Source organism: Lissotriton vulgaris, chromosome 6, assembly GCF_964263255.1.
Source record: "Lissotriton vulgaris chromosome 6, aLisVul1.2, whole genome shotgun sequence".
Taxonomy (NCBI): domain Eukaryota; kingdom Metazoa; phylum Chordata; class Amphibia; order Caudata; family Salamandridae; genus Lissotriton; species Lissotriton vulgaris.
The window spans coordinates 1,475,625,859-1,475,651,348 of NC_141694.1; the positions used below are offsets into that span (position 1 = coordinate 1,475,625,859).

A 25,490-nucleotide genomic window follows, 5' to 3' on the forward strand; every position below is an offset into this window, starting at 1 on the left:
TTTCCCTTTCAGAAAAAGGCACTGTGTTACAATCCTAGTGCAAATCTAATTTTTAAAAAAAGTCAGGCCTCAAAGAAAGCTACTTTTTTTAGGAAAACACCTGCCTCAGAATAAGTGCCCATACACTTTTCAACCATCTTTTTTTAAAAGTTTGATATTATTTGGAACAAAAATAAAAAGATTAGCAAAACAATGATTACAATAGGTCCTATTTAACATAGTAATTAAAAGGGAAGAATAATATATAAAGGTTATAACTGTCAAGCTGTATATAAAGAGAAAGACATATGCACTATATAAACAATAAAGGAAAGGGATAAGGGGGAGGACCATATATCATTACTCTATGATGTTAAAATAAGAACATGAATCATAAAATACTATTAAAGTAAAAACCTGAATAATAAATTATTTACACTGTAAGCATAACAATCAGGAAAGACTAATAAACTCGATAGAAATATAAGTGTACAATATACTAATCATCTGGAAAAAAGACAAAGGGTGAGGTTAAGGTGGTTTCCTTACATCATCAGAAACAGTAATTACTTTAACAGCAGAAGGGGCAGATAAAGATAAGTATGTGGTTAATGGAAGCCTTAAGAGATCTCTTTTAATCACTAGAGATATGGGAGCCACCTAATTAGTGTCTGATCTATGATGAAAACATACAGCATTCCACCAGGATCTAAAATGTAACTTCATCAGCTTGTTTCCAATTTGAAGTGATTAAATGAAAAGCAACAGTTAACAATAGATCTAGTAACTTAAAATTTAATGGTGACGATGGCATTTGGGGTGACAGAGTGCGTAAGAATATATTGGTTCAAGAAAAGGGGACTTTAGCTTTGAAAAAATTCATAATTTGTATCCAAACTGACTGCCAAAACTGATGAATAGTAGGACATTCAAATAATGTGCTTTAAATCTGCTTTAAATCTGCATTAGAGCAGGGACAGGACCAACAAGTTGAGGAAGTGTTTGATGAAAAGGATGCTAAAGTCATTAGAGAAAATAACACTTGTTGGTAAACAAAATAAAGAGTTTTGTGGTGTTAGCAGCTCGCAACATTTTGGGAAGCTTAGACCATAACTATCCCATGTTTCAGTTGGCCAACATTGTGAGAAATCTTTTTCCCAAGCTTATTCTGTCTTTGATTTGAGTCTGCCTGAAGATAATTGTAAAGTCTATTCAATAGTGGAAGCACTATCTAATAGTGGAGAAAGCGTAATACATTTTGCAGGGGAATTGGAAGTATTTTGTAGCGGAAGCAAATATTGAATGAGAGAGGGATGTAAAAGATCGTTTTGTGATTTAAATATCACTGGTAAGGAAAACATTTTTTGAAGGTCGGTAAACGAAGGGGGTTGATTGCCGAGTAGCATTTGAGAGATCCATCACAAACCCCTAGAATGCCATTTTTTCCAATAAAAGGTGTGATTCTTAATTCATAATGATTTATTGTGCCAAATGGGTTGTCGTTGATAGAAATTAGGGGGCCCATTAGGATGGCGGGCGGATTGCCCCCGCCAGGCTGGCGGTAGCCACCTAAATTCCCCCCGCCATATTAGTGGCGGGGGGACCGCAGCGGACGGAAAGACCGTCTGCAGCTTTTCCGCCCCAGTCGCCTTGCGGCGGGCGGAAAAGGATTAATATGGTGGCGGTGTCTATTAGACACCGCCAACCATATTACAATGGGCTTGGTGAGATGCCTTTCCGTGGCGGTGATGCAGCCACGGAAATGCATGCGGTCTTCACTCTGAGGGCCCCTGCAGGCCCCCAGAGTGAAGGAGAGGTGGGGGTGTGCACACGGGGGGTACCTGTGGTACCCCCCAGTATTTGCATACGCGAAGCAGCAGGCACTGCGCAGTGCCTGCCGCTTCGTGTATGCAAATGCATACATGCATTTTTAACATTGTGGCAGGTGGTGCAGAGGGCACCGCCCGCCACAATGTTAGAAATGAGAGTGGCGGGTGCATCATAATCCCCACCACAGGACCCCCGCCCTTATGGCAGGGGGTCCCAATCCCCGTGAGGATGGCGGGCCGGCAAAGTCCGCCCACCATCCTAATGACCTTCTAATTGAGGAATAATATGATAATAGGAGAGGAGCCAAATGTTTACGGGAGTGAGAACGAGTAGGAGAATGAAATAATGAGATATTAGCAGTAAAAGCAAGAATCTCCTGAAAATCAGAGGGGGAAATCAAAGATTTCTCTATTTGTATCCACAAGGTGGAGTATGTGGAGATTTCCGAAGAGAGCCAGCGGGCAGTTTGTTTTAGAGAAAAAGCAGAATGGCATGTTTTAAAATCTGGGAATCTAAGACCTCTGTTGGATTTATCCTTTGTTAAGGAGGTTATAGCAATATGGGGCAGGGGTTGTTTTTCCATAGAATTTTTGTCAAGAGAATCAATTTTCTTAAAATAATATGCAGGAATGTGGACCTGAATCCTAGAGATAATGGATATAATCAGAGGAGTGAGCATCATCTTGATTGAATCAATTCGGCCCCACCAGGAGAGTAAAAGAGAATGCCAGCGTGAAATTGTGTCTTTAGTGTTTTTGTAATGTGATCAAAATGACATTTTAATGTTTCAGGAATAGACGAAGAAAACACAGACCCAGATATTTTATTTTAGAGGGTTGCCAAGAGAGGCCCGAACGGTCAAAAAGATGCTTTTGACAACGAACATTTAAATGCAGGACCTAACATTTATCAGTTTTAAGTCGATAATCTGATAGTAAGGAGAATGTATTAACCTGCAGGAAAAGGGGGGGGGGGGTTGGCGTTGGAACAGTATAAGAGAATGTCACCAGCGAAAACAGACATTTTAACCTGATGAGGCCCAAATTGGAAACCTGAAATACTTGTGTCTTGTCTGATTTTAATTAAGATGGTTTCTAACGCAATTCCAAACAGTAGAGGTGATAATGGGCACCCTTGTCGTACCCCTCTACGTAAAGGGAAATAATCTGAGGGTCTACCATTGAAGGTGTGGGGCCAGAGTATAGCAGAGAAATTTGTGAAATCAATTTAGGTGAAAAACCAATCCATCTTAATGCGTGGAGCATAAAATCCCAATCAATCCTGTCAAAAGCTTTTTCCGCATCCAAAGCACTGGCAGCTACAGGATGATCCAAAGATGAAGCCTTGCTAAGCACATTGAAGAAGACTCGAGAATTATCAGAGGCTAGTAGCCTTTAATAAAACCAGATTGTTAAGGGTCTATGAAATCAGGCAGGATGGGGTCAATGCGCAAAGCTAGGATCTTGTCAAGATCTTGTTGTCAGTATTAACTAGAGATATGAGACAATAATTCTTACAGAGAGAAAGATCTTTATTTTCTTTTGGAAGTAAGCAAATCATGGCTTCTTAAAAAGTCCCTTGAGACATACCTTTATGAGTAAATGAATGAAATAGAAGTAAAAGATTGGGTAAAAGAGATTTTGCAATGTGGTCATAAAATTCAATTGTAAATCCATCAGGCCCAGTGGGCTTCCCTCGACGTAACACGGAGACTGCTTAGGTAATTTCATCAATGAAATGTTAGTTTCTAATGTATCAAAATCAATGTGATGGGAAGATGGAAAAGGAATGGACTGAAAATATGCAGAGAGGTCAGACTGTACTGGTTGTGTTTCTGGAGAGTATACGTTTTTATAGAAAGAGACAAATTTGTTTAAAATATAATTATATTTAAAAAGAAGAGTCCCTGCAGGGCTCTGTAAACATTATATCTTAGGTCTATCCTTTTTTATTTTTAAATAATTAGCTAGCAGTTTTCCCATTTTATTCTAAAAGATAGTCAATACTAGATTGTGAGTAGTGTGGTGCCGAATAGAAACTGTTTTCCCGAAGATCTTGGTGACAGTCACCATATATCATCTTATGTTTTACAACGTTTAGTAGAAGTAAAGTGTGAGTGCATTTCATTGGAAACAAACAGTCAAGTGCCTGTCCAATATGGGATCATAAAGTTTGTTGTAGTCACCACCAAATATAGTATAGTCATCGTCAAATACAAGAAATTTGTCAGAAATCTTAATCCAAAAACCCTTATCAACAGAGACGGGCCATAAACATTGAAAATACCTAAGGGTATCTTAACAATAATACGCTTACCAACAACCCATCGACCTTCCATATCAGATTCTTGATGAACGACCGAAACTTGCAGTTTTTTATGGCAAAGAATCGGGCCCCATTTTTCTTACCTAAGACAGGAGAATTGAACACATGACCCACCCAACGTCTCTTCAATGTGGAAGCTTCAGACTCAGAAAAATGTGATTCTTGTAGCAGTGCAATATCAGTTTTTAACTTGCCTAGATGAGATAACACCTGTTGTATTTTAATAGGATTACCTAGTCCTTTGACATTCCAAGTAGTAACCCGGAAGGTAACATGAATGTTCAATATGCTTACAGTAGTGTTATTAAGACTAGAATAAATCAAATATAAAAAGAAAAAGATATGCGTAGAACATTTGTTTAATAAGAAAAAGAAGGAAAAGAATGATGTAGTAAACAATATAGAAAGAAATGTGATAAAGAAGAGCCACATGGAAAAACACGAACAAAGGTGAAAAGAAACTAAAAACAAAAAGGCAGTACAAGTCCTAGAACGACGACTGAAGAACATACCTACAAACACAAAGGCGATAGGACGGTGGCGACACCTGGAGACGACAATGACAGCACACGAGTCCTGTCGGACGCCAGGGAAACCTTGGATGGATAAGTATATCAACAAACCATATGGGGGATGAGAATACACCTGCGCTAGGAAAAAGAGAAATAGTATGGGTTAATACTTTATAAGGGAGAGAGAAGACTAAAGAAAAGCATCACAAAATTGAATCAAGAAAGAGACAACATTCAAGGAATTCTATAGAAAGGGGGACACCCATATAAAGTAAAAACAAAATGGCAATCAAGTAGACTTTGGAGTGTCTATGACATCCGCTCCATGTTGCTGAAGAAATTCCTGTAGGGCCGCTGGTTCTTCAAAAGTGGTAGTCTTCTCCGTATAGGTGACTTGAAAGAGGCAGGGGTGCATTAGACCATATCTAGCATTTATAGTTCTTAGCTGAGGACAAAGGTTCAAGAATTTCTTCCGTTGGTCCATGTTGGCTTTAGCAACATCTTGAGAGGAAAACAATCTATGCCCTCCCCAAAAATTTGTTTTTGGGATGTAATAGCGGACATGACTTGTAGTAGGATGGTATATTGCAGAAAGAACATAATATCGCCACATGTTTTTTATGAGAACTTTGGACCAAGTCTATGAGTCTGTTGTATGTTGAGAGGGACAGTAGTAGATATATCCAGAAGCTTTGGCAGGAAAGTCTGAAAGAAAAATGTCAGATTGGGACCCTCTATATTTTCAGGAAGTCCATAGATGCGAAGATTATTTCTGCGGTTCCGATTTTCCAAGTCCTCGGTGTGCTTCTTATGAAGAGATACCTCAGATTCCAAAAAAGAGATGCAAGAACAAATAGATTCCGTTTTTTGTTCCACAACCAGCACACGTGTTTCCAAAGAAGACTATTTGTCATTCGGAAGTTGCAGTGTTTTTGTAGTTTCCTCCATGAAAGTTTTTAAAGCATGAATTTCTTTAAGAGTCATGTCCATGGAGTTTGACGAGGTGTGCACTGGAGACAGGGGGTCTTTCTTATGTAAAGGGTCAGATTTATGGTGAGATATATCTTCCATGTCGTGAGTGGAATCCAAGTCTGAGTTTACACTGTGTTTGAAGGCAGCTGAGAGTTTAAGATTCCGTAATCTCCCCATATACAGTAAAAGAACTGCGCAGACTACAGACTGCAGGCAAAAGGCAGAAACTCCCCAAAAAACAAACAATTTCAGTCACACAGTGAGGAGGAGAAAAGAAATATCCAGGAATTCAGAGGAAAACCGCAGGGTTGACCTCCCTTGTTAACAATATTGATGAGGGTTCAATGAACAGTGACACATATCCATATAAGAACAGCTAGTGGCATATCTGTCATGAGATTGAAGGAATTGTTCCACAGGGAAGAATTACTGAGGATAGAAAAGATTTTCAAAGAGTAATAAATATATCTTCTTGATGAGAGGCATGCCAAAGTCCCCACAGAAGACCATTTGGAAATGAAAATGATGTAAAAACAGCACTTAGATGCTTGAAAGTAAAAGAAAGCTTGTTTGCCTTTTCAAAATGGCGGGCACAACCTTATCCTGAGGAGAAATCCCCAGTCGCCATTGTAGCCCTTAAAAATGCAGAGGCGGGATTTGTAGAGAGCTGCAGCGACTAACCGGGACACATGAGAGAGAGACGCTGTGTAATTTCGTCCTTCAATGAGTGATGAAACAGCCTCTGGTCTCGAAAAAGCTCCCCATTCCGTCAGAGCTCAGCGCGGTCACGTCATCTTGGATTGGCGCTGAGACCAAGCCCCCACTTTTCAACCATCTAATTTAGCTGATTCTCAGAAAATTTCGATTTTTCTTTACTTAAACAGTTTCAAAGCTACTTCTGCCTGTGAATTGGACCTTCTTTGCGATATAGTTTACATACATTTTTACAGGATTGTCCATCTTTATTCACAGAGCTGATTCCTTGATGTTCATAGACAACTGTTTTGCATGACCTATTGCAGAGAGGACCACAGGTCGAATGAAATTGAAGCCTTCAACAATAAATAGACAACTTAAGCATTTGCCATCCCTAACATCATCCTTGCCTTTCATGCTGACATCCATTGTTGCAATCAAAGGCTCTTGTTAATCTATATATGCTCTAGTGGATACATTACATGTAATCAACAAGGACTTTAACTCTTTGGAAATAGTCTCTCATCTGTTGTATAGTGACAATGTCAATACCATGTATTCAAAGCATGCCTTCTTAAGATGCATCTTTGCCCTTGAAGCAAAGAATATACATTTGCCCATGTCACCCTGTACTTTGGGGCTTACGACAAAGAAATTTCATTTTGCCTGCGAGAAGAGCTCGGAGGTGAGCATACATTTAATGGCTTGCATGGAACTGAAAACAATCTTTCCTTTTATGGAGTTCTGAATAGCCTTTGTGAGCTTCCATTGTTGCTTGGTGTCTGAGCAGATGTATTGAGGATCAATCACTATATGAACTCTTGGAGTAGATTGCAAAGCATCTATCTCCCACTTAGCAAAAGAACCAAATTTAAAAGAGGTGATGGCACAGGTAATCCTTTCCCCTTGCACAGGACAAGTTGTTTGGGGGCCCCTACAGGGCTCGACAAATCCACTTGACCGCTCGCATTTGCGAGGTAAATTTTATGAGGTTGAGCTATTTTTAGGTTCTACTCGCCCTTTCTGGCGAGTAGGAAAATATACTAACTTTTATCCTCCGTCTTTGAAAACGGAGCAAATGTGACAAGAGAACAAGATTTGAAGGCCTTTTTTATTGCTCACAAAGCAAATGAGCAATAAAGATGTCTTTAAATCTTGTTATCGTGTCACATTTGTTCCACTTTCAGAGACAGGGGTCTAGTAGGTTACTGTCAGGTCGAGGAGATTTTTCAAGGTACTAGACCTGCAGGACTAGTACCATTTTTCAGATTTGTCGAGCCCTGCCCTAGCAGGGCCCCTTTCCCTTGCGGCCTCCTATTGGGGGTTGAGGCGGCACCTATAGTTTTGGACAGCTGCTTCAGGTCATTGGACCTTTAACTAAGGGGACAGGGGTCCTAAGGGTTTACAATAAGACAGTAGAATAATAATATAGACTACAATCAGTGCTATATTTTTGAACGCCCAGCCGGACGTGAGTTTATTTAAAGGATAATGTAAAGTCGTGTTGACCCAGAGAGGGGCCAAGATAAACAACAAGATAGGGTACAGTCCTGTACCTATCCCAGAAAGAATTAGAGAAAACAAATCAAGGTCAGAGCGATGGAAGAGAGGAAGAAGTTTTTCATGCAAAAGACAAATTATTGAGCCAAAGGGTGACTTGTACTTTCAATAAGTAATTAATTACAACAAATTCACCCTGCAGTGTAAACAATTACAATTATACATATGAGATCATATGTTACACTGCATAGTGCGTCGACGTTTCGATCCCTAAGTGCTCATAGCACACTGGGATCATCATCAGGACAATTATAAAATTAATGCCTGCAAAGCCTGGCGCTAAAGCATGTAGTCGCCTGGAGTAAGCACTGCTTCTTATGACCGGCGGAGGGGAATTCTTGCCGGTTCAGTAAACAGGAGGCTGGCTACATTTAATGTAGCCGTTTGGAGGGTGTATTAAACTAACCCATGGTCCGAAGGCCTCATATTGGGTTCCCTTGTGTTCCAAAATGCTTTAACTAAGGGTGGCACCGATCAAAATAGATTAGGGTCAGTCCAGGCAGCTGTATCAGCAACTTCATTTATATTACTATCTGAATGCACATGTGGCATTTGAAGTGCATATTCTCTATATTCCATAATACCAATAATCCAATTAATAAGTTTAGTTCTGGAGCAAGGACAGCTGTCTCTGCGGTGTGACGTGTGTATCTGGGTCCACAGTACTAAAAATAAAAGTTGGAAATATTGAATAGTTACCATCTTGTCAGGTTTTGCATGCTACACGGTACATTACCAGGTAGCGACTGAGTGATTTAAAGTTGACAGTAGACTCCCGAAATTGTGTTATCCTGGTGCCTGCCTTCTTCACTTCACTTCACTTCACTTCACTTTCTATGCTTTTCTCCTTCATGATCAGTCAATCCCCATGCTTTCTAGATTGCTTCATTTCCCAGCCATCCACCCTCTGTTAGAAAATGTTTAAAGAATGATGACCTGCATGACCGTAGTACTTGTACTACTAATGTCACTGGTAGAAAGCATCTTGCATTAGATTAACACAATTGTCAAATGTCATACAAACTGCAAATGTTTTCATGTAGTCAACTATTTTTAGGTCTTGCGACCTATCAATGCGCGCAAGCGCATTGAGCGAAGCGAGAATTCATGTCGGCAAAATACAAGTCAAACCAAGGGCTTTCAGCCGCGGTTTTCTTTAAGTTCATGTGAATCACGTGATTAAACAAGCACGCGCATTCACGGCCGCGCAGCACATCAAAGGGCTTCGCCCAGCGTGCGCTCTGCAGCTTCTCCTTCCCTAATTATTCATGGCCGGCCGCAGGCCGGCCGTACTTTCTGTTTCCCGGCCTCTCCTCCCCTAATTATTCATGGCTGGCCACAGGCCGGCCTTACATTCAGTTTCCCCGTGTTACCTAACTAGTCTGCTCAGTCATTTTTACTATGATGGCTTTCATTGTCTGCGATGTCTCCTCAGTTCTTCTTTTTTTTATACATTCAGTTTCCCCGTGTTACCTAACTAGTCTGCTCAGTCATTCAAACGGAATGTGTTTCCGAGCCAACATAAGTGCTGTTTCCACACTCCGAACTCTTAGTCTTCAAATATACGCACAATTCATCTTCTACATCTTGAGCTGTAGACAGCAGATTTATACAAAATTAAAGCTTCTAGTGAGAATTTGCATTAGAAGTACATCTGTTATGACAGCATAAACAACACACTTCAGCCCAATGCAGTAACTATCGAGTGAAAACTTATTTGGCTCCTGACGACCATCTCAAGTGAATTATCAGCACAGACCACTGCTGTTCTTCAATCTCCTCGCTCAATCTCTCTCCCTCCCCAGCCAGCTTCCCCCATGCCCCTGCTGCTTCACACCCACATTGCAGCTCGGCCCCCTCCCATGCCCGCCGTGTCGCTCGGCCCCCTCCCATGCCCGCTGTGTCACATTTCTCCTCCCCCCTCCCCTTCTCTGCCTTCCCTCCGTCTTGTTCACATTGCAGCTTAATTCATATGGGAAACGAAAAATAAAGCGACCATTACCAAATAACATTAAGTATGAGAACTGCATTAGCCCAACAATACAGTTTTTATTAAATACACCAATTGCCAAGAAGCGAATCATCGAACGAACCAGTGAAACATTTCTCATCAGCCGGATCGGTTGCCACAGTAGGAATGTAAAAATATGAGGGCCAATGTTAACTGCTGCATGATGTAGTGTAGCCCTCTGTTCCACATAGCACTTGGCAAGCGCGGCGCTTCACGTGCTTGTAGTTACGGCTCATTTCATGGAAACAGAACCTAAGACCACAGGGCCTGAATTATTGATGGTTTACCTCAGCCGTGTACCTGAATCATGAAGCTTTACAGTTATCTGCCAGTCAGGACGTCAAACGGAATTATTCAAAATAGCCTGCAGTTCCAACTCTTCTCCAGCGCAGACGGCTGTTTAGCCTTTGCAAAGGATTGCTGTGTCTAGAAAGCTTGTGTTTCCGAGCCAACATAAGTGCTGTTTCCACACTCCGAACTCTTAGCCTTCAAATATACGCACAATTTATCTTCTACATCTTGAGCTGTAGACAGCTGATTTATACAAAATTAAAGCTTCTAGCGAGAATTCCCATTAGAACTACATCTGTTATGACAGCATAAACAAAACACTTCAGCCCAATGCAGTAACTATCGAGTGAAAACGTATTTGGCTCCTGACGACCATCTCAAGTGAATTATCAGCACAGACCACTGCTGTTCTTCAATCTCCTCGCTCGATCTCTCTCTCTAAATCCATTCACCCTCTCTTATTTTCCCTCTCTCTACCTCCCTCTCTTCCGACTAGAAGCACCCCTGCGCCTGCTGCAATTATCATCGGGGAGCTGGGGGCGGGTAGCTAGAGACAAGGGGACCTTCTTCAGTTTGCACACAGTTCTTGTTGTTCCTTCGCACTTTTTTCTTCAAATAAGCGGTTTGTGGCCACCCCATTCCTAACCCTTAATCTTTGACAGCCTTCCCTCCTTCCAAATATTTGTTTTAATTATAACTTCCTGCCAATACAGCGCAAGTGTTCGGAAATAGAAAACACTGTGAAATATGCAATGACACAGCCCAATAAGAGCTTGCAAAGAAAACTGCTGTTTCTGCCTATTCCAGCAGGAAAGGAGTTTATACAGCGAAGACGAGCAAGTAGGCAGGATTCCGCGGTGTACATTATCTGGCATAAAAGCGGCAGTCATGCGCGGGTGTCGGCGCGTGGTGAGGCAGCTGACAGGACAGTCCCCGGCCTTCCTTGAACGCGAGGTGATGTGCAGGCGCTCGCGCAGCGCCTCAGCGAGCCACCAGCTGAGTGACAAACTGGCTGACGGCGCACACACTCCGAGGGACGGCAGACATCCGCTCTGCGCCGGCATTGGCAGTGCAATCTCGGTCACAAATTCCTCCAGACTCATGACAGTTCTATTACAGTACGGGGCCCGCAGCTCGAAAATATATTATAGCACTGAAAGAGGAGGTTATAGTTTACTAGATGTAATAATATGAATATTTAAATATGCACTGTTCAATTCATTACATTTTTTATGTTTATATTGCTGGTATTGCGCATACTGAAGAATTAAATTGGTGCTCTGGAAGGGGCACAAAAATGGTATAAACTTCGAATGCAGTCACCAGAAATATAGCCGGACTGAACAGTACAAGCTGATAGGAGAGGCCGGTAATGGTGACAAGTAAATAAGAGCTTGCATAACTGTCGAGGGGGTCTACAGAGTTACAAAGGTCAGGACCCCGTCCATGAGCTGCAATAGCTAAGAGGATTCATATGTAGTGCCCCTAAGACACTCCCTGAGCAAATCACACTAACAGAAGTGGCATGCATTAAGTATAATAATATAGACAAAATAGGACGGCCATAAATTTAAATTTAAATTTAAAAGTTTTATATAGCGCAAACAAGATCTTCACAGATATCAGAGCGCTTTACATAGACGGGTACATGAGGGAGCATAGTCAAACAGGTAAATCAAGCTTTACATAGAAGGGTGCATGGGGGAGCATATTCAAACAAGTAAATCAATAAATCACAGTACAAATAGTACAACTAAGTGACTACAAAGCCAATCATGTGAATGATAAAACAACTCATACAAATAAGTCAAGGGGTCAAACATGTAATACAGATCGGTGCAGGGTGTTAATAGGGTTCGAGATAGTAGTTCAAGTGTATTTAGCCATGAGGATAGCTTTTACTTCTTTTTTAAAGAGTGTGGTGGAGGAGATAAGCCTGGTTTCGGGAGGGAGTGAGTTCCAGATCCTAGGCGCCATTCCTAAGAAGGAGCGCTTGTATGTTTTTTCCTTCCGGAATCTTCGAGGTTTCAGCAGGAGATTGTTTGTGCCTCTCGTGTTTCTAATTCCCCCAGAGATTGTCAACTTCTGAGCGAGGTAGCCGGGTGAGTTTAGGTGTACCGCCTTGTGTGTCATGCAGGCGATTTTCAGATGTATTCTGGCTTCAAAAGGCAGCCAATTCAGGGATTTCAAGTCAGGGGTAATGTGGGAGTACTTTTTTGACCCAGTGATGAGTCTCGCTGCAGCATTTAGAGAAGCTTTTAGTGGTGCGGTTGTAGTTAGGGGGAGTCCGCAGAGGGCGGTGCTGCCGTATTCAATTCGTGGGATGACTAGTGCTTGTACTGCAGTTTGGAAGTCTTTGGCTGGGAGGTAGGGTTTAAGTTTCCTCAGAGTATTGATCTGGAAGTTCGCTCCCTTTGTTGCCTTGCTGATATGTTGCTGCATGTTGAGATTAGTGTCGAGTGTTATGCCTAAAGATTTTGCTGAGTCCGCGATGGTGGGTTGGACATTGAGTGCGGTTAGGAGTTTAAGCCAATGTTGAGTGGTGGATATCTTCGCTGGAGGTGAGATCAGAAGGAACTCTGTTTTCAGGGCATTGAGTTTGAGGTGATTATCGGCAAGCCAGGATTGGGTGCAACTGATCGTTGAGCTCAGGAGCAGGATGTCATTGGGTGATTGTAATTTGAGGTAAAGTTGGGTGTCATCAGCGTACATGTGAAAGTGTACATTGGATGCTTGTAGCAAAGTGGTGAGAGGTTCCATGACTAGGTTGAACAAAGTTGGGGATAGAGAAGATCCTTGGGGGACGCCTAGCGTTACAGGTATTGGCGAGGACATCAGGTTGTTGCTCTTGAATTTTTGCGACCTGTTGTGAAGAAAGGAAGTGAACCACTTGAGGACAGTTCCAGATAAGCCCATTCTTGTGTTTAGTAGTTCTAGTAGATTTTCATGTTTAACGGTGTTGAATGCTGAGGAGAGATCAAGAAGGATGAGGAGGCAGGTGTCGTTTTGGTCTAGCATTTGAAGTGCGTCGTCAATTATGTGAGTCATAGCAGTTTCTGTGCTGTGTCCTGCTCTGAAGCCTGACTGGTGAGGGTTGAGGAGATCGAATTGCTCAATGTGTTTAGACAATTGTAGTTGTGCGCATTTTTCCAGCAGTTTGGCGAGAGTGGGGATATTGGTGATGGGACGGTAATTGTTGAGATCCGAGGGGTCGGCTGTAGGTTTCTTTAGTAGAGGTGTGACCTGGCCAACTTTGAGGGAGTCAGGTATGCTGCCTTGTTGGAGAGAGCTGTTGATAATTTTAGTCCAGAGAGGGAGAAGAAAAGGGGTAAAGTCTTTTACTGCGGAGGCAGGGAGGGGGTCCGTGAGGTGATTGGATGGTTTCAGGGTGCTGAGCAGTTTGCCAATTTCTTCTTCCGAGTATATGCCGAAGGTTGACCATGTAGCATTGTTTTTTGGTTCAGTGGGTGCTAGGCATTGGGGTTTGGAGTAGAGGCTTGCGTCAATGAGGAGATCGCTTTTTATTTTGTCGTTTTTTTGGATAAAGAAAGCAGCGAAGTCTTCACAGGAGGGTGCCTCACGCCCAGTGTTGAGTGGTTGTGGTTGCTCCTTGGATTGTGACTTGATTAGCTCAAACAGTTTTCTCGGGCGGTTTTTTGCTTGGTCGAGTTGGAGGCTGAAGAAGTCCGATTTTGAGCGTTTTATTTTCCTGAAGTAGGCGTTTCTCTTTTTCTTCAGATCTTTTAGGTGCATTGCGGAGGGGGCTGATCTCCAGGTCCTTTCTGCCATTCGCATGTCTCGTCTATCCTCGTTGAGACTCCCGTCGTACCATGGTTTGGAGATTTTAGTAGAGACTCTTTTTATCTGCATAGGTGCGACCTCATTAATTATAGAGGTCATAGCATTGATATAGTGGTCAGTCAGAGTTTGGACGTCCGTGGCGCCTGTAGGTGGGAGTAGGAGATTGCAACTGTTAGGGGGCAAAGAGCCTGGTTTGAGTTTTTTCAAGTCTCTTTTCCAGACTTTGGGCTTGGAGAGTTGAGCCGGGTTGACTTTGACTTTTTCATTGATAAAGAATGTGATAATATAATGATCTGACCAGTCACAGGGTTGGATGGATTCGAGTTGGATAGATTCCTCTTTGGAGATGATCAGGTCGAGGGTAGAGCCTTTGGGCCTGTATCTTCAGTAATACCAGTGGAACTGTTTCCCATATGAAATAGAAGACAATCATTTGCAATGCAATATGTCTAGCATTTAAGTGAGTTTGAGCTATGGTCATTGTAAATGACAATGCCTTTATTTATGTTTTGGTTTTTAAAACAAAAATAAAAGGCATTGTTATTTGCAATTGTAATAGCTCCAACTTTCCTACTGCGAGACATATTGGCAACGCCAGTGCTTGTTGACATCGAAGCATGAACTGTGGCATACCAGATTTCGAAAGAGCATAAATGCATTTAATTTGTTTATACAAGTAGCACACCATAAACCTTCTGTTACTCTAATTGTAATTAACATCTTTTTTATTTTTTTGTTCTAGGCAACATTAAATGCCATTCGCGATGTTGTTCTGTTGGTCCTAGACAAGAACCAAAGATGTAGAGACCTACAGGGAATGTCGGCACAGAAGGGCTCAGGAAAAGATAACAATATGGACACAGAACTGGCATATTTGACTCATGAAGGACTATTTATAAGTGATGCATTCACGGATGGCCCCTTGTCTTCCACACCAGAGCATGTTATCCCTCAAAGGAACAGTTCACCCATTAGTGAGGCCTGTGGCAGCAACTCTGTGTCAGATCCCGAATGTACCACAGGATCTTCTTCTAGCAAAGATCGTACCTCCTCTTCAGTTACGAGAGGAGGAGTAGAAATAATGTGAGTAAACACATATATTCTATTGCTGTCTTAAAATGTTTTATTTTCTGTACTTTACACTATGCCACACCATACGTACATTAACTGCACATTTTCTTAATTCATTCATGAGCATCCTACTAACATTTTTTTACAAGAACTGTAGTTGTTCATCGCTCTATCAATGAAATGAGTTCTGTGGTTTGGTAATGTTGCAAGAATATTAGTTCCCTTCTCCATGAGGTGTAAGCCCATGTGGCTGTTTACATTGTGCATGATAGTATAGCTAATGCACTCCTTCCTAAACCTTGGATGGAGGGAAAGCAGATGACTAGGAGATGGATTGCTTCTGCTGGGTGTACATTTTGTGGACAATAGTATGTCTTTCTAATTTCCTCACCCTCCCCAGAACACCATTCCTCTCCTTTTAAAGGTTAAAGCCTACCAGACAATACAGCTGTCTGGTTTGCTAACAACATCTTGGGGATATTCGGAAAGCTTCCTTGGGAATGCCTTCCCACCCTTTGCTTACCATTGGTTTTGTGGTTTGTCACTCACATTGGCTTGATTTCTATTTGCCGTTTTTATTTGTTATAGGCTGTCCAGCTTGAGTCTGCCCTTCCCTTGCCCAAACCTTATTTACTGTATTCTTACACTAGTATTGTATTTCTGTAAACAAGCCTTTAAATCTTGTTATCTTGTCACATTTGCTGTGCAGTCAAAGACAGAGATCAAATGACAGGATTTGTCTTCCAGGTAGCTTGGTGTTTACTTTTCTTTCTCGGACTTCAAAGTGAGAGAATTTATGTGATAATCATTCTGGGTACTTGAGGGTGTGCTGGTCGGACGGCTGTATTTTGTTTTCTAGCACACAACAACATTTATATGTCTGTAAATGAACTGTACAGATATTTCAGAATATATCTTAATTAGGACATCACAAATGAAGCACATTTTCTGGTCATTCTAAAGCGTGGGGACAAATATTTTAATACAAAAAAACCAAATCAATACACTAGGTGATAACATTTCCCCACATTATCGTTTGTGTGCTGTATACTTTCATTATTAAAACTGTATGTCTGTACAAATATAAATGGCCATTTTAATTTGAAGATGCTTTGTTTGTAATGACAGTACCCGATCACACCATACATACTCCACTTTGCCCGACTCCACTCTACTCTGCACTACTCCGTACTATGCCATTGCACACTCCGTCACTGAGCTAGTATTGGCACCACTCCCGGCCTCTACTTTACAGCACTCTACTTTATGCAATTGCACTCTACGCCACACTACTCTACAATGCACCACTGCACTCTTCACCACTGCAATCTACTCCGCTCTACTCTGCACCACTGCACTCTACTCTGCACCACTCTACGCCACTCTACTGCTCTGTGCCACTATATTCTACTCTGCAACACTCTAATCCACACTACTCTACACTAGTGCACTCTACGACATTCTACTCTGCAACACTGTACTCTCTGCCACTCAACTGTACGTCACTCTAGTCAGAAAAGTCTGAGAAAGTTTCTGCCCTTCCTGTCGAATTCAGCTAGAGAGACGGTTGTCCGTGCACTGATTCTCTCTCGCTTGGATTATGCCAACGCCCTCCTGGTCGGCAGCCCAGGCTATCTTGTGAAGAAATTGCAGGTGGTCCAAAATTCGGCCGCCAGACTACTAGGCGGGCTGTCTTCCAGGCACAGTGCCTGGGCTCTTCTACGGTCATTGCATTGGATCCCGGTGGAAATTCGTCTGAAATTCAAAATGCTCTCCATTGTGCAACGGGCCCTTCACGGTCTTGGTCCTAGTTATTTACAGAAGAGATTCGCCTTTTACACCCCAGTGAGACAGCTGCGTTCTTCTTCGTTGCTGCTAATGCAGACGCCGAAGTTTAAGCGCCAGCGATTGGGTGGGAATTCCTTTGCACGCAAGGCCTGTTTGGCCTGGAATTAGTTGCCCTTGGCCTTAAGAGCCACTTCTGATTCTTTTCTGTTCAGGAAAGCCCTTAAAACTCTTCTGTTTTAAATCTAGTACCTGAGCTGCTCCTGCTTCTTTTTGCTGCTAGCGCCGGGACACTTCCGAGTATCTGTGCGCTGAATAAATTAAAATAACATAATTTAACATAATCTGCCCCACTCTGAGCCACTGCACTTTCTGCCACTGCACTCAACTCTGCACTCAACTCTGCACCACTCTGCACCACTCTACTGCACTCTATGCCAATACACTCTGTGCCAACTACACTCTATGCCAGGGTTTTCCAAAGTCGATCCTGGAGGACCGGATCCATACCCGATCTTTAGCTGATCCCCATTTAGATAAATGTAGTTATCTTAAAAATCGGGCATGGACTGACTTTGGAGACACCTGCTCTATGTCAATCAACTCTGCGCCACTGTAATCTATTGTGGACCACCACTCTGACACTGCACTCTGTACACCACAACACTCTACACCAGTCCACTTGACTGTACCCTGAACAACTCAACCCTGCACCACCCTATCTCTGCAACACTTCACTCATTGCCACTGTACTCTACTCCACTGTTCTATGCCCCAGCACTCTACCCTGCACCATTTCATGCCACTGCACTCTATGCTACTAAACTCTACACCAATCTACTCCACTGTATGCCACTCCACTCTATGCCCCTGCACTTTATGCCACTCCACTCGACTTTGCACCACTCTACTCCGTCCCATTGAGTTTGGTGCCAATGCACTCTACACCACTTTTCTCAACACCACTGCACCCTACACCGCTGCACGCCATGTCACTCTACACCTTTGCACTCTACATCACTGGACTCTACAGCATTCTACTCTGCACCCCTATACTCTGCACTAATGCACCTAACAACACTCTACTCTTCAAGACTGCACTCTCTGCCACTGAACGCAATGTCACTCTATTCTGCACTACTGCACCCTATGCCACTGCACTCTACTCTGCACCACTCAACTCTCACTACACTCTACATCACTCCACTCTAATCTGCACCACTGCACTCCACACCACTGCACTCCACACCACTGCACTCCACACCCCTGCACTCCACACCCCTGCACTCCACACCCCTGCACTCCACACCCCTGCACTCCACACCCCTGCACTCCACACCCCTGCACTCCACACCCCTGCACTCCATACCACTGCACTCCACACCACTGTACTCCACACCACTGTACTCCACACCACTGTACTCCACACCACTGTACTCTTCGCTACTCTACACACCTGTAGTCTACCCTGCACCATTCCACTCCGCCCTGCACCACTCCACAGCACTTCACTCTACTCTGAAACTACTCTATGCCACTGCACTTTACACTACTGTACTCTATGCCACTCTACTCCACTATGTGCCACTCCACTCGATTGAACTCTATACTACTGCAATCTACTCTGCCCCACGTCACTGCACTCTACATCAATGAAGTCTACACCACTTTACTCAAAACCAATGCACTCTACGCCAATCTACTGTGCACCTCGGTACATTCCCCACTTCACTCTTGGCCACTCTACTCCACCCTACGGCACTCCACTTCACGACACTCTATTGCGCTCTACTCTACTAAACTCTACTCCACTCTACAACACTCTACTCCACTCTATACAGTTTCCTCTATGCCACTCCATGCCACAGTACTCCACTCTATTCTACAACACACTACTCCACTCTTCTCCACTGTTCTATTCCATTCTACGGCTCTCCACTCTACAACACTCTACTCCCCCTCTGCCATTCCACTCTCCTACACTACTCAATTATATGCCACTCCACTCTACATCAATATACTCTGCTCTGCACAACTCGTACTGTATAACACTCTACGCAACACCCTCTACGCCACTCTACTCTGTTGTATTTTAAATCGCTCTACGTCACTCTAAGTCTCTCCATGACACTCTAGGCCAGTGACGTCTATGCTCTTCCACTGTGACATTCTACTCCCTCTCCATTACATTATAAACCACTCTGCTCAAACGCCACTCCATATTTAACAACAAGGGGTGGTGATGGACAGAGTTTCTGAATTAAGCAGAATACTCTCACCCAGTCAAGAGATCAGGGCTAGATCCAACACCGTTTTTTAGCTCACTGCACCATCCCAGCTCAGAACCTGGCTATATGCAAATTAGTCTGTTCCTGTCCCAGTGCATGATGGGAACAGGGCAAACCAAACTACCAAGCCAATTCTTACACTGGGAAGGAAACAAGCTTCCGGGGACCGGTTTCTGGCATTTCAGCCTTCGTCGGCCCAGCTTCCCTGAATCCTGATGGTGCAATGAGCAAGGGACTCTCATCTGAGTATACCCTTCCACGCTTATGCCACAGTACTCCACTCTATTCTACAACACACTACTCCACTCTTCTCCACTGTTCTATTCCATTCTACGGCTCTCCACTCTACAACACTCTACTCCCCCTCTGCCATTCCACTCTCCTACACTACTCAATTATATGCCACTCCACTATACATGAATATACTCCGCTCTGCACGACTCGTACTGTATAACACTCTACGCAACACCCTCTACGCCACTCTACTCTGTTGTATTTTAAATCGCTCTACGTCACTCTATGTCTCGCCATGACACTCTAGGCCAGTGACGTCTATGCTCTTCCACTGTGACATTCTACTCCCTCTCCATTACATTATACACCACTCTGCTCTACGCCACTCCATGACACTCCACTAATTTCTACGGCAATGCGCACCATTCCACTACTCTCTGGGCCACTCCATTACAATACACTCTACTCACTTTACGAAACTCCTACCTCTTTTACCCCCTAACTTTTAGCCATGCTGAACTGCAGACACGCTGGTGTTTAACATGGCTAAAACATATTGGCAAAGGCAATCATAGGCGTGACCTATTTGCTTTGCTAGGGCTTGTTAAAACAAACCCATGGCTTTCATTTTTTCTCTTTCTAATGTAAAAAGATTGTTCTGTTACTCCTTTTTCCTGTTTTTTTTTTTTTACTGTATGTTAGAGATTTGTCTTTCTGTTTTTACGGTTCTGTTTTTACATGATTGAGAACCCTTGATAATTCGTTACAAAGAATCATTTAAACAAATTAGAGAGGCTAACAGAAATGAATGGAAGGGTACACATCTTCAGCGGTGTATTTAAAGCATAATGCAGAATTACCTCCTTGTAATAAAATGCCCAAAGGAAGGATATGAAAATTCTGCATCTTGAGTTTTTGATTTATGCTCGTGTTTCTTCTGCATAGCTTTTGTCTTGAGTTCTGTCAAAAACCTTTTTAGTCTGTTGGTATGAGTTGGTGCGTCAAACAGAATTAAAGATTTTCTTCTGCAGTTGTTGACATTGAGTAATCAGTTCATGCAAAGACCACTCAGTTTCTACTAGGGTAAAGAAGACACTTTTGGGGCTGAGTAGTCGCCAGTCATTTCTGTTGAGCTGTAGTAAATTACCACTGAATCTTGCCGAAATTGACCCAATACCTGCTTTTTCCATTGAGAAAGAAGAATATCTGCTTTTACAGAGTACCCATCACCTGTTTTGTGCAATAATCTCTTCATTTGGTATGGATGGTGTGAAAACCTTTGACGATCGGATCAGCACAATGCATGAACTAGTATTCACAGGAAGAAGAATTCTAAAAATCATTAACAACTTGGTGACATATCTCAGATGATCGTCTTACCAGACTGCACAGAGGTTGGATAGAGTAAAGGCCGGACAGGAACATGGACAAGATTGAATGTGATTAAGAGACACTGAATGGATGAAAATGAGCCAAAAAAGAACCAGCCCAACTGAGTTACTAGCATTGTAGATAATGAAGAGTTACATGGAAGATTACAAATAATTTCTCTAGGAAAGGGATTTCATTTTTATGGTTTACAAATGTCAGAGTTCATGGTCTGCGTATTATAATGCAGGCTGCTTACCATTTATATCAATATAACTGGTGTAACAATAACCCTGAATTGATCTAGTCCGAATTGGATAGGCCTTACATAGATAGGACATTTTAAATACAGTAAGGCAAAGTCACAAATGAGCATGCTGCCAAAAATGGTCTCAGAACTAAGGGCCAGATGTACGACCATTACATTTGGCGCCTCACAATTTGTGACACATTGCGAATCGCAAATTGCGAGGCGCTAAATGAAATGTACAACAGTGTGTTTAACATTGTTTGCCATTCCCAATGGGGTCGCAAATTGCGATGCTCATTAATATTAATGAGCTTCTCACAATTTGCCAGCCATTTGGAATGCCAGCCCTCCCAGGGATGGTGGCCTGCTGGGTTTTTGAAGGTGAGAGACAACTCGGGACAATATCTATTATTTGTCCATCATTAAGAATATTGGTTCCACAGGCTGCTGGGTCTTGTTTACTTTTACACGCTTAGCATGTGAACGATGTACACTGCAACCTATCACCCCTATTCTGACGACCTTCTGCTAGCTTCCTCTGGAGTCAAGAATCATCTTTAGATTTTGCTGCTTTATATGCATAGTCGCCAAGACCCACCTTCCTACCTGAAAATCCCAACCTTTGCTAGAATTTGTAAAAGCCAAGAATTAAAAAAACCATGAAAAAAGTCCCTTGCCACTTCTTTCCACCAAGTACCTGGAAAGAAGAAATCTTTGTTTCTTCTAGGAATCCTTCTAAACCCATGCATTCAAAAATAATCTTTACATATAAATGACATTCTGCTCTCGGAACACTCTCTCCGTCCTGTATATTTTTAAATCTGATAGAGACTTCTAGCCGCATATTCCTTAATTTTTTGTGAGCAATACCCCTGCTTGCCTGTAGGTGGCATTGTTCAGCTCTGTGTGGCAGCAAACGCACAGGAAGTGACCTGCATGGTTCCTACATAGACGCCACCCCATTGCACTGATGTCAGTTATTTTCTTTCCGTGACAGTTAGCTCAGATCTGGAGAGTGATACTCCTAGTCACTATTTGACTAACTTTTTTCGACTTTTGTTGAAGTCTGTTGAGATGTTTTTCTCCTGGTGAGACAGGCATGTCATCTAGGAAGTCTGGCTTCAAGCCCTGCGGCACCTGTCACCGATTGATGCCAGTGACTGACCCTGCCTCAAGCACGACCATGGCTTGAAGACCTGGGTTGACTGTCGGCCAATTAATCCCTCAAGCTTGTGGTAGCTCGACATGCAATGCCGTGACAGTCTCAATCCCAGTTGAGAGGAACGTCATGGTAATCGGTCACGGAGGCCCATGAGCTTCGTCGCACTCAGTCATCGGATCACTAGACACCACAAGACAAAAAGAGTAAGTAGTTGAAGAGTTCTTCGACTGCACCTCGTTCATCCTCTGCCAATGAGATGAGGGAGCATCGTCATTCTAGGCCTGGCTCCGCTGTGGAGTTAGTTCCTGGTCTGGCTCCAGGCTTCCCTGAGTTTCTGAGAGCCAAAGTGACCTCCGCTCAACTCCAGCAGTTTTATTAGGCCATACGCCTCCAATTTAACCAGCCCTATCCTGCTAGCGCGCCTTTGAGCCCTGCAGATTCGGGAGGGGCCCCTAATGGTTTCAAGCCGGAGGATCCGGCCCTGGTGTCAGTTGGGCCCCTTGGTTCCATGGCTGGATCTGGGCCAGCGCCGGTTGTTCCACCTCGACCTTCCCAGACACCGGAATCAATGCCGACGCTCTTGGCTCTGACCAGGTGGCGCAGTCCCCATTCTTATCACCAACTCTGAAATGGAGCCAGAAGGGCCTCGTCCGGCGCTGACTCAGGCCAGAGCATGAGCCCTATTCCAATGGGCTAGGACTCTGGAGGGAGGGGTCACTGGACACTGAAGAATATCAGCCCTTAGATACCAACATAGACTGGCATGTTAACTTGTCAGAGGCCAGTGGACAGGACACTTTTCTAGATATTGGCATGCTTTCTTCCACTACCGTGGCTACAGAGGAGGGAGTGTATTTTGCAATGGTGGTGAGGAGGGCGTCTGAGGTCTTGGACCTTAGCCTACCATCAGTGGCAGTCAAGACAAACGTCTTGACAGAGGTGCTTCAGACGGGAATGACCCCCTCAGAACGGCTTCTCCCATGTAATGAAGCCCTTGGCGACTCCTTGCTTGGGACTTGATCCAAGCCCAGCACAGGGTATCCTGGGAACAGGACGATTGCCTGCCACCACTGCCCCATCCCGGGGCACCCCAGTTTCCTCAGCCATTACCCTACCCCGGAGAGCTTGGTGATCCAAGCCTCTACCTCCCATGTTAATCCTGCTGATTTCCCTACCGCTTCACCGGATATGGAATCCACGAGGCTGGACACCTTAGACAAGAAGATATTTTCTTCCATCTTGGCACTCCAGTCCTTGAACAAAGCATAACTTTTGGGCCATTACTCCCGTACTCTACAGGATTTGGTTGCACAGATGCTATCCGTGGTTCCTGCGGAAGCCCAGGCCATACTTTCCCAGGCTGTTGCTGACTTTAGAGATGCAGCTAAGTTCTCAATCGGATGGGGACTGGATACCACTGACACTCTGGGCAGAGTGGTTTCCTCAAGTGTGGCCTTATGGGGCCAGGCCTGGCTGAGAACAACCAGCTTTTAAGGGGATGTCTTGGCATCACTTATGGAAATGCCCTTTGATGTCTCCTGTCTCTTTGGAGATTAGGCAGATTCAGCGCTGGAGCGCTTTAAGAGGGCTTTGGCCAGGTTTCCATGTGCCCTTGGCATCCCCAGTTCGCCTTTCGTGGCCACTGAAGGGGCTTTCAGCCACGTCTATACCCTTCCAGCAACTGCAGCGTGCTAGCTTCCCAGCCTCTGCATGGCCGAGGACGCCCCCTCGCAGCCATCGCACGCCAACACAACCTCAACATCATCTCCTATGCCGACGACACCCAGCTGATCCTCTCCCTCACCAACTACCCCGCCACCGCCAGAACCAACCTACACGAAGGGATGAAAGATGTCGCCGAATGGATGAAGAACAGCCGCCTGAAACTGAATTCAGACAAGACGGAAGTCATCATCCTGGGATCATTGCCCTCCGCCTGGGATGACTCCTGGTGGCCCCCTGCCCTGGGCACCACTCCCAAGCCAACGGATCACGCACGCAACCTGGGCTTCATCCTGGACTCCTCCCTCTCCATGACCAGACAAGTCAACGCCGTGTCCTCATCATGCTTCAACACCCTGCGCATTCTCCGCAAGACCTTCTGATGGATCCCCACCGAAACCAGGAAGACGGTCACCCAGGCACTCGTCACCAGCCGCCTGGAATACGGAAACAACCTCTACGCCGGAACCACAGCCAAACTCCAGAAAAGGCTCCAACGCATCCAGAACGCCTTCGCACGACTTGTCCTGGACATCCCCCGACACAGCCGCATCTCCGGCCACCTGAAAGGCCTACACTGGCTCCCCGTCAGCAAGAGGATCACGTTCAGACTCCTCACCCATGCACACAAAGCCCTCCACAACCTGGGGCCCAAGTACCTCAGCAACCTACTGACCTTCTACACGCCCAACCACCAGCTGCGATCAATCAACCTCGCCACCGCCACCGTTCCACGCATCTGCAGAGCCACCGCCGGAGGAAGATCCTTCTCCTACCTGGCAGCCAAGTCATGGAACTCCCTCCCCACCCACCTTCGGCAAACCCAGGACCACCTCGCCTTCAGGAAGCAGCTCAAGACCTGGCTTTTCGAGCAACAAACGGACCCTCCTCCCCCAGCGCCTTGAGACCCGCCCGAGTGAGTAGCGCGCTATATAAATGCTATGATTGATTGATTGATTGATTGAGTACCCACAGATTCCGTGGGTCAGGCAGTCCACCACCCTCCGGCAGCCTCCAAACCCTAATGATCTACCCTCTTACTATCATGGGCACCCAATGGGAGTCAGGATACACCATTATCTGTCCAATTGGAGGTCTGTAGGAATATACGATGTTACATAGCGGTTTTCACACTGCAATACTTTTACAACGCAGGCATTACAACACAAGTCGTAACAACGACTTGCGCTGGAGGGCGCTGGACTTAGGAATAGTATGATTTACTATTCCAACTCCAGCCTACGTTACAGTAGGGAAGGTGTTGGAATAGTAAATCATACTATTCCTTAGCTTAGAGCGCCATCCAGCGCAAGTCATTGTAATGACTTGCGCTGTAATGCCCGGGTTGTAAAGGTATTGCCAGGCAAATCTGCAAAGCATGACTCACCCGAAGAAGACATCTTCACCCAGGAGCTTCTGTCTTTACAGCTTAGCTCCTATTAGGTCATAGATTGGAAACTTGCTTTTAATGTCATGGTAGTCCTCCTGACATGAACACAGGATTATAAAATATCTCCCTCAATATTCTAACTTGGAAGCAGTAGAAAGTAAAATAAAACATAATTTACAACTTGTCTCCCCTGTGCACCAGGCATTCACAATGACAGTGAACCCTATCCACGACATTGCAAGC

The 25,490-nt window shown here is 44.1% G+C and overlaps 1 protein-coding gene across 4 annotated transcripts in view; it reads left to right on the forward strand.

Moving 5' to 3' along the window:
* VPS54 (VPS54 subunit of GARP complex) overlaps positions 1-25,490 on the forward strand; it is a 599,465-nt gene that overhangs the window by 316,284 nt on the left and 257,691 nt on the right. For all 4 annotated transcript variants that reach the window (XM_086927614.1, XM_086927616.1, XM_086927615.1 and 1 more), the window contains exon 13: positions 14,720-15,060. In XM_086927614.1, coding sequence (XP_086783740.1) covers positions 14,720-15,060 — 341 coding nt within the window. The remainder of the gene's footprint in view (positions 1-14,719; positions 15,061-25,490) is intronic.